At 40.9% G+C, this 17,414-nt stretch overlaps 1 protein-coding gene across 6 annotated transcripts in view; it reads right to left on the bottom strand.

Moving 5' to 3' along the window:
* Positions 1-17,414, bottom strand: part of FLI1 (Fli-1 proto-oncogene, ETS transcription factor) — a 194,864-nt gene that overhangs the window by 51,379 nt on the left and 126,071 nt on the right. For all 6 annotated transcript variants that reach the window (XM_033918327.1, XM_033918325.1, XM_033918326.1 and 3 more), the window contains 2 exons: positions 7,933-8,084; positions 5,408-5,611 (listed from right to left, as the gene is read on the bottom strand). In XM_033918327.1, the coding sequence (XP_033774218.1) occupies positions 5,408-5,611; positions 7,933-8,084 (356 nt within the window). The remainder of the gene's footprint in view (positions 1-5,407; positions 5,612-7,932; positions 8,085-17,414) is intronic.

Raw genomic sequence — 17,414 nt, forward strand, 5'->3', positions numbered from 1 at the left:
TTTACCCATGTATAGGCCACCCCATGTAAAGGCCGCAGATTTAGGTATTAAAACTCTTAGATAAGCTGCCCCATATTACTAGCCGTGGCTTATCTAAGAGTTTTAAAACTACATGGGGGCAGTCCATACATCCCCCCCCCCCCGGTAAATACCTCACCAGCTGCCTCCTGCCACCTTCAATGTCGTGGCTGCGGTGCAGAGCAGGAGCGATCTCTTCAGCATCCAGTTGACCCTGCGCTGCTTCCTCAATCCTTGCATCAGTTCTCGTGAGTCCCACAAGAACTGACAGTAAGCATTGAGGAAGCAGCGCGGGGCCGGCTGGATGCTAAAAACATCGCTTCTGCCCTAAATCATGGCCGCAACATTGCAAGAGGCAGCCAGAAGCCATACAGAAGGAAGCTCCAGGTATGGTGGACTCACAGTACAGGTATGGGGGACTGCTCTATTAATTGGGCGGGTTATCTACGATGTCTTTAGATAGGCTGCCCCATATAAAGAAGCCGCACCCACGGCTTCAGATTGTAAAACCCATGTATAGGCCGTGGCTTATACATGGGGAAATATGGTAAAGCAATTTAACTGGCCAGAAATAGCTCCTGGCCAGTTAAATTGCCTTTTTGAGGCTAATCACTACAGAAAATAGCCAGTTAGCACTTAGGTTTGAGTTCTATACCAAACTTTGGTTGTGATAATTTACACCAAATGAAACCTGGAGTAAATTCTAGAAAGTAAGTTAAGTATGGATCCAAGGAATTCAGTAATATTGTGCACATGTTTAGTTAATGCCTCTGACCCACCCAGTGGCGTGCAGTCAGGACCTTCAGGGGATTCTCCCAACTTCCTGAGGGCACTGCTCTGAATTTGATTGGTTATGCAGGCAACAGGCAGAAGCCGCTCAACCAATCAAATTCAGAACAGTACTGTCAGGGCCTTCAAGGAGTTGGGTGAATCCACAGTCCTAGAGCCTTGCCCTTTTTTTTGGAGGGGAGTACTTTTTGCTTGATGTAATTTGACTGGTTGAGCAGGCTGCCTGCTCAACAAATCAAACTGCATCAAGCAAAAAGTAAACAAACAAACAAAAAAGCAGGGTTGTAGAGCTGGGGATTCACTAAATACCCTGAAAACCCTGACTGCATGCCACTGGACTTACCCATGCCTCCTTTTGAGTTGAGTGCTATAAGATTTGCACATGGATCTTTAATAATAATAATAATAATAATAATAACTTTATTCTTTTATACCATAAGTTATAGGCAGTTTACACTAAAAAGAATAGTGCTTAGCAAGATGCACGCACAAATCCAAATTGATGCCATTTATACCCAATTACTGATGCTAATTGGCTCCTTAGTTAATTTATTTGCAAACACATCTCAGGATAGTGCAGAATTTTGCATGCATAGATCTGTATGCCATTTATAGAATCCGAGGTTTAGCAGACTGAAAATCACTGCTACTTGGGCAACTCCCCACTCTGCCTTAGCTCTACCTATGGACCACCCAGCACTACTGGATTGTGCCTGGGTAGTTAATGATCATTTCCATTGTTATTATTCAGATATTACCATGAACAAACATGGCTTTCCCCAATGTGCATATGCATCTGGTAGGAGCCACTCTTACCGAGATAAGTGCTACTGAATATCGACCTCTAAGTTTATTTAAAATAAATTTAAAAAAAAAATCTCATTTTTCTTTTGTTTCATGTTAACAGCAAAATGACATGACTTAGGAAATCTAATTGAAATTTCCTGTTTTGTTTCAAACAAAAAAAATATCTCTAATAAGTTAGCAGAAGCCCCGATCTTGTGCTGTGGTTTATTGTACAGCTGGAACAGCTATGCAAAATCTTAACAAGCTGGCTGAAATAAGGTCTCCTGACCCAGGCAACGGGAGCTGTGCTTTCTCTTTGGTAGCTCCAGCCCCTCCCATCATCAGAGTCTTCAAAAACTGCCCAGCTGGACTTGTCTGACTGCAAAATCTCCTTTGTGTGTGTTTGTGTCTATGTCTGTCTGTCTCTCTCACCAGTTACACACTACAGTGCAGTGTCTGAGCAAAGCTCCTTGGGTTACTGAACAGAACCTCTCCCTCATTCCTTGCATTCTTTTGTTCTGTTCAGGATCTTAGCCAAAGTCACTAACCGTACTCAGCAGCCCTTCTGGAAAGGAGACTGGGGTCAGAAATGGTTAGGAAAGAAGGAAGCGATGCTAGTTAAAGCTGGGACACATGGGAAGCATATGTGTAACTTCTCCAGAGGGAGCTGACTGATGATGCTGAGGCTTCCTGTATCTGAACCCAGTGTAGTTTAGAGCAAGGAGTCTCAAATTAATCCTCGGGACCACAGCAAGCCAGTCTGGTTTTCAATATCCATAATAAATATGAGGGGTGCTGAAAAGTTTTCAGCCCAACAAAGAAGGAAATGACATGGCGCCATGAAACTTACAAGTTATTCCACATATTCATCCCTAAGTTCAACACATCGTGTCTGAAGTTTCTGTAACTCTTCCCAAAAAAATACTCTGATGGCTCCGCTGCTGCAATCACCTCCAAATCATTCAAAAATTGTCAACCTTTCAAACATAAGAACATAAGCAGTGCCTCCGCCGGGTCAGACCACAGGTCCATCCTGCCCAGCAGTCCACTCCCGCGGCGGCCCAAACAGGTCAAGACCTGTCTGAATCCCCAGAGGGGGTCCCCTTGCCACCCTGGTTTCCCATTTAAGTCCTAGCTTCCCATCGAAGTCCTAACCCTCCAGTCTTGCACATGCACGACCTGATTGGGTTTCTATACTTATTACCTGGTTAGCTTTCTATACCTGTGATACATCCCAGCACCTCTCTCAGTATCCCACGATCCCTTTATCCCTCAGGAATCCGTCCAGTCTCTGTTTGAATCCTTGTACCGTACTCTGCCTGATCACTTCCTCCGGTAGCGCATTCCAAGTGTCCACGACCCTTTGGGTGAAAAAAAACTTCCTTGCATTTGTTTTGAACCTATCTCCCTTCAGTTTCTCCGAATGCCCCCTCGTACCTGTTGTCCCCTTCAGCCTGAAGAATCTGTCCCTATCCACCCTCTCTATGCCCCTCATGATCCTGAAGGTCTCTATCATATCTCCCCTGAGCCTCCTTTTTTCCAGAGAGAAGAGCCCCAGCCTATCCAACCTCTCGGCGTATGGGCAGTGTTCCAGCCCTCTTACCAGTTTGGTTGCTCTCCGTTTTAAGATTTGGAAACAAAAAATAGCAAGATCTGGTGAGTAGGGTGGATGATCTATGCATTGAAATCCCAACTGCATCAGAACAGCCATTGTTTTTCCAGCCTTGTGATCAGATTCATTGTCATGCAAAAAGAGAACTCCTTTCCGTAACTTCCCTCTCCTTTTTTCTTTCAATGCGTCCTTTAATCGGCACAAGTTGTAGTAGCATTACGCATTAACTGTTTGGCCCCTCGGAAGATAATCAGTCATTACAACACTTTCCTTATCCCAAAACACTGTGGCCGTGATCTTTTCTGCTGACTTTTGCGTCTTAAATTTCCTTGGCCTTGGAGAACCTGAGTGCCACCATTCCATGGACTGTTGTTTTGTCTCAGAATCATCGTGGTGTAATCATGTTTCATCAGTAGTAACTAGTTATTCCAAAAGGTTGGCAGCAGCTCGCTGAAAATACTGAAAAATCAACTTGGAAGTGTCCAGTCGACGTCATTTTTCATCAGCATTCAAACATTTGGGAACCCACATAGCTGGCAGCTTCTGCATACTCAGCTACTGGTGGATTATACACCCAACATGTGTCTCAGCAATATTCGCAGTCTGTCCAAATCAGACCGTGGACATTGTCAACAATTTCAGGAGCTGACACTGTTTGAGGCCTCCCAGACCTTGCTGCTTCTTTGGTCTCAAAATCTCCATGCTGAAAGTTGGCACACCACTTCTTCACTGTGGAGTATGATGTGCATTTGCCACTCAGGGCTGATTCTCATTGGGCCTCTGAAAGTGAGGCGGCAATAGGTGTCCTATTGCCGCATAACTTAATTGTTTTAATTGTTGATAAATGACGTGGTATTGGACCGCATCATTTAAAACCAATTAAAGTTGATTAAAATATATATATATATATATATATAGCTACCGCAATGCAGTCTCTACCGCAATGCAGTCTCTACCGCAATGCAGTGCCTGGATCCCTGGTGACTAGTGGCATAGTGATGCCGAAGCCCAGACGAAGCGGAAGCGAAACATGTCGTGTCCACCTGTCTAAGCACTTCAAGCACTTTATAAAGATAAATACAACAATTTATAAAACTTTTCTATATAAGAAGCATATTGAGTAAGGGTGTAAAACTGTTAAAAATTTAACCTGTGACCAATCAGGAATTTACATGTTACTCTCATCAAGGTGGGACGGAGGAGGTGTTTTCTGAGGTCAATGGTATGAGTCAAAATAAGAAGCTGAATGAAAAATTGATGTTTTGAGAATTAACATTAGAATTATATACTTTGGAACGATTGATATTGAAGAGTGTTGGATTGTGGTTCCAAGTAGAAAAGACTGTGGCCTTTGAATGGTTAGAAGCCCAGAAGGGGGCATGATTACTTCAGCATCACTATGCGCTGCTGGCTGCAATTTTGACATGACCCTAGGTGCCGAAAATGTAGGTCTGTGAAACCCTGGCCTATATTTATGGTGCCTAGAGTCCCGTCAAACTGTGATTCTGGAAGCAGTGCCTGTCGGTGATTGACACTCGGCAGGTGCCCATTATATAAGCGCCTGCCATGGCAGGCTCTGCTTCCAGAATCTGGCCCTCAATGTTTACATCATACATTCATGGATTTCCTTTGGAGTTTTCTTTTGCAGGAATAGGAACTTCATAATAGCTCGGAGTTCCACATTTGAAAATTTCACACTTTTCGTTGACATGGTTCAATCAATGATCTGGAAAAATGTCAAAACATAGCATTAAGATTCTGCAAATTGGCATTTTGCAAAATAAAATAATACTCTTTTCAGCTACAGTGGCAAAATAATGCTCAGAATTTAGGAAGTATGGCTGGGCTGAGAACTTTTCATCACCCTCTCATTAATTGGCTATATTGCATGATAACCAGCAATTTTCAGCGCTGACTGGCCAAGTTTAGAGGTCAACTCAGACTGCGCAAATAGCCATCCTATCTTTGATCACTATAAACTTAGCCAGCCAATGCAGAATATTGACTTAGCTGGTTAAGTTTACTTAAAAAAATGGTCTGGTATTGAATATTCATTGTCAGCACTGACCACAGGAGATAGCCAGCCTGCCTCCCGTGGTCTGAACTTCAATCCCTATCATGCATACATTTATATTTATTGCTTTCATGTATATATTTCAATGCTTCCCTGGGATCTGAGAAAGAGTTAGCACTTGCACTTACTTTCCCTGAGGTAATTGAGGTGTGAGAGCAGAACCTCTGTGTTGTAGAAAGATGTGACACGTAGGAAATCATCTTTGTTCATTTTGCAAAGCTGCTTTCCATCCATGCTCTGGAAGATTGCAGCATCAACCTCTATCAGTCCATATTCCTTGACAGCCCACTCCAGCCACTGCCGAACATGCTCTTGACTCCACAAAGTTGGATCTGCCAGAAGGAAATAGGCTTAGTTACACATTTTCCTGTTTGCTAGAAGAACACGACTTTGAGGGATAAACAATGTGACAGTAAAATGCCTCCTATATAGTCTTACTGTTTTAAGTAGACATTTTACAGATTTGTAATCTAAGGTCTATTTACAAATGACTAAATTGTTTGTACTAAAGATGAGAATGAAAACAACAAGACAACACCAGGAAACGTGGTATTCCAAAGAGGAGTTCCAAAGTTTATTAACAAACAATATGCGCGATGTGACCACATTTCGCCTAAGAAGGCTGCAACAGGGGTCAGTGGACATTTTTAAAGCACAAAACAGTATGACAGAAGTCTTCCAACATAGAAGAATTAATTTTCCACTTTATGTTACTATATTGGTACTTTCAGTTTATTTCAGCTTATGAATTTGGATCAACCTCCATTAATGCAGTATGCTTCAGTTGGATCTTTCTCATTATCTTTGATGATCTTTATTCTTTGAGATACCCAGTGGTGTAGTGAGGATAGGAGCTGCCCAGGGAGGTGGAATCCCCCCTGCTCCTTCCCTGCCTCCCCATGCCACACTTGTGCCCGCTCTTCTCCCCATATCTCTTTAAATTTTTGCCAGCACGAGCAGCTTCTCCGGCCTGCTGCTCATCCTGGCTTTCCCTCTGATGTCACTTCCTGGCCCTGTGACCCGGAAGTGATTTCAGAGGGGAGCCAGGCCGGTGCGCTGGCGAAGATTTAATGAGGTGGGGGCAGAGGTGAGGATGGGGAAGGGAGGGCACAAGCATGGTATGGGGAGGGGGGCAGAGAGGTGCCAGTTCCCCCACCAAGACTGTGCCTAGGGTGGTCTGCTCTCCCTGCTCCCCCTTACTATGCCACTGGAGATACCCCTCTATCAAGGATCCTCTGCGTTCAATGGTTTTATTTTTCATTTGATGTGATTTACCAAGAAGCAGTTCTTTATTTATTGGATGATTTTTAAAACCTCTACCCTGCTAATAACAAAGAGGCTTACAAAATCAAAAGAAAACATCTTTCTTTCCTCTGGCCTTGTGACTTCATTGCTAAATTCCCTCAGTAGTAACTTTTTCTGTAAACTATTATGCTTGATTAATTTCTATGATATCAAAAGATTTTCCCGTATACAAGCTTGTCTAAAGAGGCAACCTGTCGCTAAGCAATAGAGGTGACAGAGATGCTATTAAGCAGAATGGAGAAGAGAGCTGCTGCATATGAGGAGAGGGGAATGCTGGGCTGAGTGGGTGAAAGGAGAGAAAGAGAAAGAGGGTATAGAAAATTGCTGAGAAGAAAGAGAGAGGTAAATGCTATAGATTGTGAGCCTGCTGGGATAGGTAGGGAAATATTTTTAGTAGCTGATCACCATTCAATGTAAACCACTTAGGATCCCCTTGGGGTATATAAGCAGTATATAAATAATAGAATAAATAAATATATGAGGGAAGAGAGGCAGGGATGCTTCTAGACGAGCAGAAGAAAAGGAGATTCTGCTTAGTGGGAGACAACTCCAGACTCTGTCCCTTCTATTTTGCTGCACTGTACGCCTGGAACAAACTGCCTAACTTGATACGTCAAGCTCCATCTCTGGTGTTATTGAAGTCCAGACTCAAAGCTCACTTCTTTGAAGATGCTTTCAATTCCAAACATCAACCCAACATCTAAGCACCAATGTCTGTTTTGTCCTTCCCTCTGCAGTTCCCCCACTGCGCACTGTGTATACATAGATGCATATTCTGGTCCAGTTTGTCTATCTTGACTAGATTGTAAGCTGTTTTGAGCAGGTACTGTCTCTTCTATGTTCTGATGTGCAGGTCTGCGTATGTCTAGTATCGCTATAGAAATGATTAATATGCAGGGTAGAAAAAAGAGGGAATACTGGGTGAGGAGAAATAGAATAATCCTGTGCAGCAGAGGGAGGGGAGCTGGGCTGTGGGAGAGAAAGGTGATACTGCTGTGTTTGGAAGAGAAAGAGATGCTGTTGGATGATGGAAGGAGAGAAAGAGGGAGGAAAAGCTGAGCCAAGTTCTGTAACCAAATGTGCTATAAGCAGGATTAATTCAGATGGTTCAGAAGATTAGCAATCAATTGGCATGCCCTCTTTTGATTAAATTTTTTTTTTTTTTTTTTCATTTTTCATTTAAGGTTATTGATTCAAAGAAGAGAAAACATTGAAAATACACAAGGAGTTTAACAAGAAAGAGATAATGAAACAAAAGTAAAAATGGAGACAAAACTTGAGAATGTAAAAATTTAAGGACCAAAGAATATTAGGGAAACTTGGTTTCCTTCACATTCTCAGATCTTACCTGCTGGAACAATTACTCTTCTCTCATTGGTGGTCATATTTGGAGGGGGAGGACCGTTTTTCTCATCCATGTAACTGCTGTAATTCATAGAGCTTGACTCTGTGCCACCAACCATTTTGTTGCATTTATTGCTGCAATCAACAGGGGATTCTCTGAAATGAAGTGAGAACAAGAAACTGTATATACGTATGTATGGGTGGTGATGGTAATAAAAACACAAGGAAAGATGTGTGGGGTGAAAGGTAAAGATGAGTGCTCACAGGGCAAAGGAAGAAATTAAATACTATCCAAGAAAAATGAACTTTTCTAATTCAAATTTACATCCAGATACTGTGAAATTCTATATATTTCAAAACAAAGCTAGGCAGTTCTGGTCTGTGAGTGACACAAGCTAGTCAAAATTTAAAAAATATTCAGCATAAATGTACAAGAAACATTTTATACAATGAATCCAAGTTCATTTATCATGTAGCTCTAGTTACCTGTAATCCCAACACTTCTGGTTTGGAGATAAATGACTTCCTTTATACTACAGGCATATCTGGGTACGGACCCTTTTACAAAACTACACACTTATAATTTGCCGTAGCGTGTGTGTGTGTGGGTGGGTGGGTAGACTATTCCACGCATCTACCTCCCTTTCTGTAAATAAGTATTTCCTTAGATTACTCCAGAGCCTATCACCTCTTATCTTCATCCTATGCACTTCCAGAGCGTCCTTTCAAATGAAAGACCTGAACTCCTGCACATCACGTAGGTATTTAAACGTCTCTATCATATCTCCCCTCTCCCGCCTTTCCTCTTAAAGTATACTTAAAGTATACAGATTGAGATCTTTAAGTATGTCCCCATACGTCTTATGATGAAGACCACATAGCATTTTAATAGCCTTCCTCTGGAACGACTCCATCCTTTTTATATCTTTTTGAAGGTGCGGCCTCCAGAATTGTACACAATATTCTAAATGAGGTCTCACCAAAGGGGCATGAATACCTCCTTTTTCCTACTGGCCATACCTCTCCCTATGTACCCTAGCATCTTTCTACCTTTTGCCGTCACCTTTTCAACCTGGGATAGCCAGTTGGAATCATCTTCAGAAACCAGCTAGGTTGCTGCCCACAGGATGGCGATGGCCATCTACCATCCATCAAGCTCAAAGAGACCTAGTGGGGATATTTGCACAACAGCTTCAATAATTTTGGTAACAGATTAGTACAAAGCTAGATGATAAAACATGGAAGTGACAGAGGATTAAAACTGACTTGGATAAGACATGATACCCAACAAGAGGCTTGCAGTATAACCACATAGACTGGAATAACTCAGCACATTAAATGGGCCAGTCATCCACTATGTTACTATGGAATGCCTGCAGGATTATTAATGACTGCACTTGAATTTGGGTGCCAGGAGCTATGGGTTAGTACCCTGTTACCAAAAGAATGCCCCTACTTCTCAGATGGGTAATCCAGTAATAAAGTGAAGTGGGTACTATGGAAGTGAAACAAATACTGTAGTCAAGAGCAGGACTATTTTCATCTAAGGATGGTTGAAGGGTAATTGGAATGTACATTCATTAGGGCGCATTTGATTCATTAATGGAGCTTAAAAAATTGCTTACCTATAGCAAAAGTTTTCCATTAGACAGCAGGACTGATAAGCATACAAGTTGGGAGTTAAACCTTAGGCCCTTATTTTAGAAGTCCCAGTTGCAATGTCCACATATAAATAATGAGATGTACAAACGTACATCACAAACACCTGTAAAACCCAGTATTTATACAAAGAGATGTTGCTTGAGCATAATTTAGGGTGCTGCTTGACTAAAACTGAAATTTACATACACATTTCCCATTTCAGAAAAGGAATGCACAGGTATGTCCCAGTCTTTCAGCATTAGGATTTATAGCTGCTCCCTTGTACATACAATTTTGTTTAAAAAGTGCTGATCTGGACCAGCTGTTGTTCTTAATCCCTCATTACTTATTTCCCTTTCCAAAATGAAAATACACAAGTAACTGATGTACAACAGTAGGAATTTCACAACTTACATGTGTAAGATACACATATAAGAATTTGCTTCACGAGTTATTCTCACTGGACCCTACTTGCCCTTCCAACTATTGCCCCATCTCTCTCCTCCATTTCCAAGCTACTTGAACATGCTGTTCACTGCTATTGTCTTGGCTTTCTTTCGTCTAAAGCTATCCTCAACCTGTTTCAATCTGGCTTTCCCCCTTTTCATTCTATGGAAATTGCCTTTGCTAGTCTCCAGTGACTTATTTCCGGCCAAATCCAAAGGTCTCTACTTCGTCCTTTTCCCCCTTGATCTATCTACAGAATTTGACACTGTAGATCACTGCCTATCCTCACTTGGGTTTTAGGGCTCTATCTCATGGTTTTCTTCTTATCTTTCCCATCTCACATTTAGTGTAAGCACTGGAGGATCTCCTCTACTGCCATTCCACTATCAATCAATGTACCTCAGGACTTTGTCCTGGGACCTATGTTCCCCCTAAGTGGAGCATGTGAGCAATTGCTCATACATTATAGGCGTGTCATTCACAGATTTTACATGCTCACTCACAAAAATACTTGCACATCTTGACTTTAGAACTTGTTGGTCACACGAAAAAAAAAAATTGCATGGAGCCAGCAAATCCTTAGAGGAAGTATTGCCTGGAACCTCTTCTTTTCTCCATCTATACTTCTTCTCTTTGTGCTCTAATCTCCTCCCAGGGCTTCCAGTATCACCTCTATGCTGACAACTCAAAAGTCTACTTCTCTACACCAGAAATTTCTACAAGAATCCAGGCCCAAGTCTCAGCCTGCCTGTCTGACGTTGCTTGCTGGATGTCTTACTGCCATCTAAAATTAAACATGGCCAAGACAGAACTGCTGGTGCTGCTAGTGACTGGGATATTCAGTGGGGATAGCTGGCTATTTAGCGCTATTTATCCAGACAGGAGCCATAACTGGCCAGTTAAATAGTGCTGAATATTGGGCGGACTGTCAGCAGATTCATTTCTAAAATAATAACTAGAATTCTACCGGATATGTCCTGACCCTGGACATATCAGTTCTGATTTTTCTTTCTTTCTTTTTTTCAACTTTATACAACTTGGTCTAGAAACACAGAGAAAGATCTCAAGGAAGACAAAACAAATATCAATATTGAAAAGAAAATTTATAAATGAGAGCTTAATCTCTTTCTTAGACCACTATATAACTGGGGAGGTGGCCTGAAAATAAAAGGAGACATAAAAGAAGAGAATTGAAAGAAGAAACGGCTAATACAGCATCCAGCCAATATTAATAAGCTATCAAGTCCTAACTTTTAAAGGAGAGAAGGTATATTCCATAAGAGGAGCCCAGTGTTTCTCAAATCTTCGTATCGAGTGTGATCTGTCTGCTGCTATGTGTTCATATTTGGCTATAAGACAAACCGAATTCCACCACGATCTGTAATCTGTTGCCGCTAGGTTTTTCCAATTAGAGAATATTGATATAACCATTACTTGCATCTTGTGCATACTTTTTCTGTTTGGTTTTGAAAATTCAATAAACATTTCATGAACTTAAAAAAAAAAGTTCTAACTTTTCGAAAAACCTTTCAACTCTATATAACATAGTAACATAGTAGATGACGGCAGATAAAGACCCGAATGGTCCATCCAGTCTGCCCAACCTGATTCAATTTAAATTATTATTATTATTTTTTTCTTCTTAGCTATTTCTGGGCGAGAATCCAAAGCTTTACCCGGTACTGTGCTTGGGTTCCAACTGCAGAAATCTCTGTTAAGACTTACTCCAGCCCATCTACACCCTCCCAGCCATTGAAGCCCTCCCCTGCCCATCCTCCTCCAAACGGCCATGCACAGACACAGACCGTACAAGTCTGCCCAGTAACTGGCCTAGTTCAATCTTTAATATTATTTTCTGATTCTAAATCTTCTGTGTTCATCCCACGCTTCTTTGAACTCAGTCACAGTTTTACTCTCCACCACCTCTCTCGGGAGCGCATTCCAGGCATCCACCACCCTCTCCGTAAAGTAGAATTTCCTAACATTGCCCCTGAATCTACCACCCCTCAACCTCAAATTATGTCCTCTGGTTTTACCATTTTCCTTTCTCTGGAAAAGATTTTGTTCTACGTTAATACCCTTTAAGTATTTGAACGTCTGAATCATATCTCCCCTGTCTCTCCTTTCCTCTAGGGTATACATATTCAGGGCTTCCAGTCTCTCCTCATACGTCTTCTGGCGCAAGCCTCCTATCATTTTCGTCGCCCTCCTCTGGACCGCCTCAAGTCTTCTTACGTCTTTCGCCAGATACGGTCTCCAAAACTGAACACAATACTCCAAGTGGGGCCTCACCAATGACCTGTACAGGGGCATCAACACCTTCTTCCTTCTACTGACTACGCCTCTCTTTATACAGCCCAGAATCCTTCTGGCAGCAGCCACTGCCATGTCACACTGTTTTTTCGCCTTTAGATCTTCGGACACTATCACCCCAAGGTCCCTCTCCCCGTCCGTGCATATCAGCTTCTCTCCTCCCAGCATATACGGTTCCTTCCTATTATTAATCCCCAAATGCATTACTCTGCATTTCTTTGCATTGAATTTTAGTTGCCAGGCATTAGACCATTCCTCTAACTTTTGCAGATCCTTTTTCATATTTTCCACTCCCTCTTCGGTGTCTACTCTGTTACAAATCTTGGTATCATCTGCAAAAAGGCACACTTTTCTTTCTAACCCTTCAGCAATGTCACTTACATACATATTGAACAGGATTGGCCCCAGCACCGAACCCTGAGGGACTCCACTAGTCACCTTTCCTTCCTTCGAGCGACTTCCATTAACCACCACCCTCTGGCGTCTGTCCGACAGCCAGTTTCTGACCCAGTTCATCCTTTTAGATGCTCAGGCTGAATAAAACACATATTTTTAACCTAAATATTTCACAATACACTTGCACAGATAAGCCAACCAAAAGGTAGCTCCCAATTTCCTTGTTCTTTCTCTAAGCAGCAAAAATTGCTTTCTTCACTCTTGAGTTGACTTTGTGACATCAGGAAACAACCAAACACGTTGCCCATAGAATAAGGTTCCAAAGTTCTTAAAGTAAATCCTCATGATATTAGTTCTGATTTCTAAATTTACCTACAGTTGGGCTGCAAGTGGAAAGTTCCGAGCATATGTACTTTGTCCCATACATATGTGCATAGCCCATGCCTTGTGGGCACCTATATTTTGAAGCACTTTTAGAAAATTACCCCCAAATCAATTAACATATTATAAAAATGTATAATGCACATGAAAAATGATTATTAACATGAATATGTGAAACACAGATGTCCAGAAATCAGGAAAAAATTGAAAAATGGCCTCAAAATATGGGGGAGGGGCAGTAGTGTCTGGGTTATATTTTGATAGATGGATGAAAAATAGGAGTGAAAGAAATGAAAGCTTGTAGGATTCTACCATTTGAGACCTCTCCTTCAACAGAACAGCATGTTTAGAATTGCAAAAATTCAGCTTAGGCTGAAACCTCAAAGAAGAACAGGAGAGTTGTGGGACAAAAACATTACTAACTCTGAAAAGTTTGGCACAGTAAAGGCATGGGTCATCAACCACAGTGAAATGTGCTGTCCAGTAGCACGCTATAATAACCCTGCAAATTCTGTAGAAAATATTTAATCTGCAAATCCTTGCAGCAGAGATCACACAGTTGTGACATTCTTTTACTGACTGGAAAGAGAAAGAAATTATGATATATGTTATTTATAGTCCAACCACTCCCAATTATTGGGTTCAAATTGGATTAACAAAAGAGTGTACAACTATGGGTACAGTTTGGGGGGGGTGGCAAGGGGATGCATTTTGCCCTCAAATGAACTGCCTGTCTGGCATACCACTTCCCTCCCCCCTCCCCCATCCCAGTGGGATCTGACACTTCTCTCATCCATCCCACTTCCAGCAGCGCTGTACCCCCTTAAATCTCATTTCATGGGCAGAGCCAATGAAGAAAACCCACTGCACTTGGCAGCCCACAGAATTACTATTCTTCTCCTAATCTACTCATCAGACAGGGCCAGTCTGTACACGAACATGAGGATTTTCAAGAAAGAAAACAGAGTGAAATAGTTTTATCATCTGAGGGAGTTTGGGGGAGGGGTAAAACCCATAACCTGAAGTTCATGGTGACTGTGGCATGAATGCTCGGTCTTGGTGCTAGAAGTTAAATGATCTAATCCATTCCTGATGTGGGACTGGGAAATGAGACTGCCTGAAAATGGAAAGAAGATGTTGAGTTTACATGTGTTAGAAGTTAAGAGTTTCTTTTCACTCTTTGCCTACTGTTATTCCAGGCAGAGAACCAAAACCGGCTTTAAATCCCCCATATTGCTGAAGTCTGATTTTCCCATAGTAGTTACAGTTTTAAGTACATTAAACTATACTGTCTATTAAGATGTGTTATTTGCATCAACATTGTAAATAGTATATTTCACCATAATATGTACTGTTAATTGAAGATTTTTTTTCTGTTGAAATTGTCTATTGCCTATGTCCTGATTATTCCTGTACACTACCTTGTGTGAATTTCTTCAAAAAGATAGTAAATAAATCTTAGTAAATAAAATTAACAAAATACAATAGGTCTGAGAACTGATAGAAGTGGGCTTTAAGTGGGCTTTTTAAAAAATTGTCCCTGTTTCATCGCACTATATCCCTAGAAAGATTCCTCTCAATCAGATGGCTTCATAGGGGATGGGGAACAGAGGGAAAGAATCAAGGATATGCTACTGATTTCTTATCACTGGACTTTGGAATTAGAAACATTTGGGTCAATATTCAGCCGTGGTGGTGTTTAAAGAAAACATCACACACAGCGGAAATGACCAAAAAGAACAACAGGACATCGGAGGTAGTACAATCACTTTAATGTGTAACTTTTGCAGGTGTGAGCAGAGACATTTATAGCAAGGAATTCAGTAGATGAGCTAAACCAGGGGTTATGAACCTCGGCCCTCACCAAGTCAAGTTTTCAGGATTTCCATAATGAATATGAGGAAACACTAAAAAGGTTAGGGCTCTTCGGCTTGGAAAAAAGAAGGCTGAGGGGAGATATGATTGAAGTCTACAAAATCCTGAATGGAGTAGAACGGGTACAAGTGGATCGATTTTACAAAGACTAGGGGACACTTGATGAAACTGCATGGAAATACTTTTAAAACCAATAGGAGAAAATATTTTTTCACTCAGAGAATAGTTAAGCTCTGGAATGCGTTGCCAGAGATTGTGGTAAAAGCGGCTAGCATAGCTAGTTTTAAGAAAGGTTTGGACACATTCCTGGAGGAAAAGTCCATAGTCTATTACTAAGACATGGGGGAAGCCTCTGCTTGCCCTAGATCAGTAGCATGGAATGCTGCTACTCTTTGGGTTTTGGCCAGGTACTAGTGACCTGGATTGGCCACTGTGAGAACGGGTTACTGGGTTTGATGGACCATTGGTCTGACCAGTAAGACTATTCTTATGTTCTATTTGCATACAATGGAGGCAGTGCACGAACATAATCATAATCCATTCCAGGTTTGATGATATCTTTCTTATACAGTAAAACCTTGGTTTAGGAGCATAATTCGTTCCAAAAACATGCTTGTAATCCAAAACACTCGTATATCAAAGCAAATTTCCCCATAAGAAATAATGGAAACTTAAGATGATTTGTTCCACAACCCCAAATCTTTAATACAAAATACTATACATACTTGTATTGCAAGACCTCGATCATTTAGAACAGTGACTCACTACACTCCCGCAGCGTCAGAGAGAGAAGAACTATCGGCTCAGTTGTGATGCGACGCGTGTATACTATATGTACTTGTATTGCAAGACCTTGCTTGTATATCAAGTTAAAATTTAATAAAATGTTTTGCTTGTCTTGCAAAACACTTGCATACCAAGTTACTTGCAATCCAAGGTTTTACTGTATATATATATGTATATATATATATATATATATATATTTTAATACTTGAAGACTCAATACATCACAACATTTAATTTTCCCCAAGTTAACATGCTATTCCATCAGCTATTTTCTTTGTAAATATGCTATTCTTATTTATTCATATCAGCAATACCACTCCACCGCTCAAATCACTTTCATAGCAGTAAGCTTTATGCTTTAGATCTCCATCAGGGAGCACCCAGCTTGGCCTCCGCGCGTGCGGGTCGCCGGACTAGATGGACCTAAGGTCTGATCTGGTGAAGGCGTTTCTTACGTTCTTATGTGATGGATCGTCACTGGCCCATAGCAGTGAGCAGTGACAAAGTTAAATAAGTATATGGGCCAGTGACGATCAAACACATAAAGCTGCATCCTTCACTCACCTCTCTACAACCAGTTGTCAGCACTAGAAAAAATACTGCCATATATATGTACCTTCTATGATGTAAACAAAGCAGTCTTGGCTAAAACAAAGGAGTAAAGGAGTGAAAAGAAGCTAATGAGCTAAGTAGAAATATAGAAGATATATTTTTTTTAATGCAAATAAGGTTTTTTCAAACAATGTGAATATTTAAACCTGAATAAAGTGGTGTTTCCTGTTGGACTATGGGCTCCTTTTACGAAGGTGCGCTAGGACTTTAATGCACGGAATAGCACATGCTACATTGCCACGCGTGCTAGACCTTAACGCCAGCATTGAGCTGGCATTAGTTATACAAGCGTAGTGTGTGGTGTAGCGTGCGGTAATTTCCTGCGTGCGCTAAAAACGCTAGTGCACCTTAGTAAAAGGAGCCCTATGTCTTCTGAAAATGCTTATAACCCATTCATGATTTTCGTATAAGAATTATATCATTAGTTTCCTTATAAAAGATTGAGAAGGATCAAGAAAGATCAAGAAGATTCAAGAGTATTTTTATAAGATAATTGGACATTAACTTTATGAGTCACCTATAGAAGTAATGAAATTAGCCCTTCAAAAAACAAATCAACAAGTTTTTTTTATATATAAAAAGTTTTTATTGAGGAGTTTTTAAAAGAAGAAGGGTTAAGAAAAAAGAATTAAGGAAAGCTAAAAAAAACTAAAAAATTGTTTAAAAAAAATAATGCTAAAAGAGGGGGAGGTGGTATAGCCTATGATTAAAAATGTGAATGAACTGATATGAAAACATAATTATGCAGTCACTCTATTCTGAGTTTATTTTTCCACCTATAGTATAGGATAGAGACAGTAGAGTTTAGGTATATATAGGTGGAAGATGTGGAGGGGCATAATCGAAAGAAACGTCTAAGTCCGTTTTCGCCTAAGTCACAAATCGTCCAAAGTCAGACACAGCTTAGGACACATTTTTGAAAAATACACCCCCAATTTTTTTTTTTTTTCCGAAAATCGTCTAACTATACATCCAGCCGTCTGATCGTCCAAGCTGCTAAATCATCCATCTTTATAGCACATTTTCGTCCAAATA

Source organism: Geotrypetes seraphini, chromosome 13 (genome assembly GCF_902459505.1).
Source record: "Geotrypetes seraphini chromosome 13, aGeoSer1.1, whole genome shotgun sequence".
Lineage (NCBI taxonomy): Eukaryota > Metazoa > Chordata > Amphibia > Gymnophiona > Dermophiidae > Geotrypetes > Geotrypetes seraphini.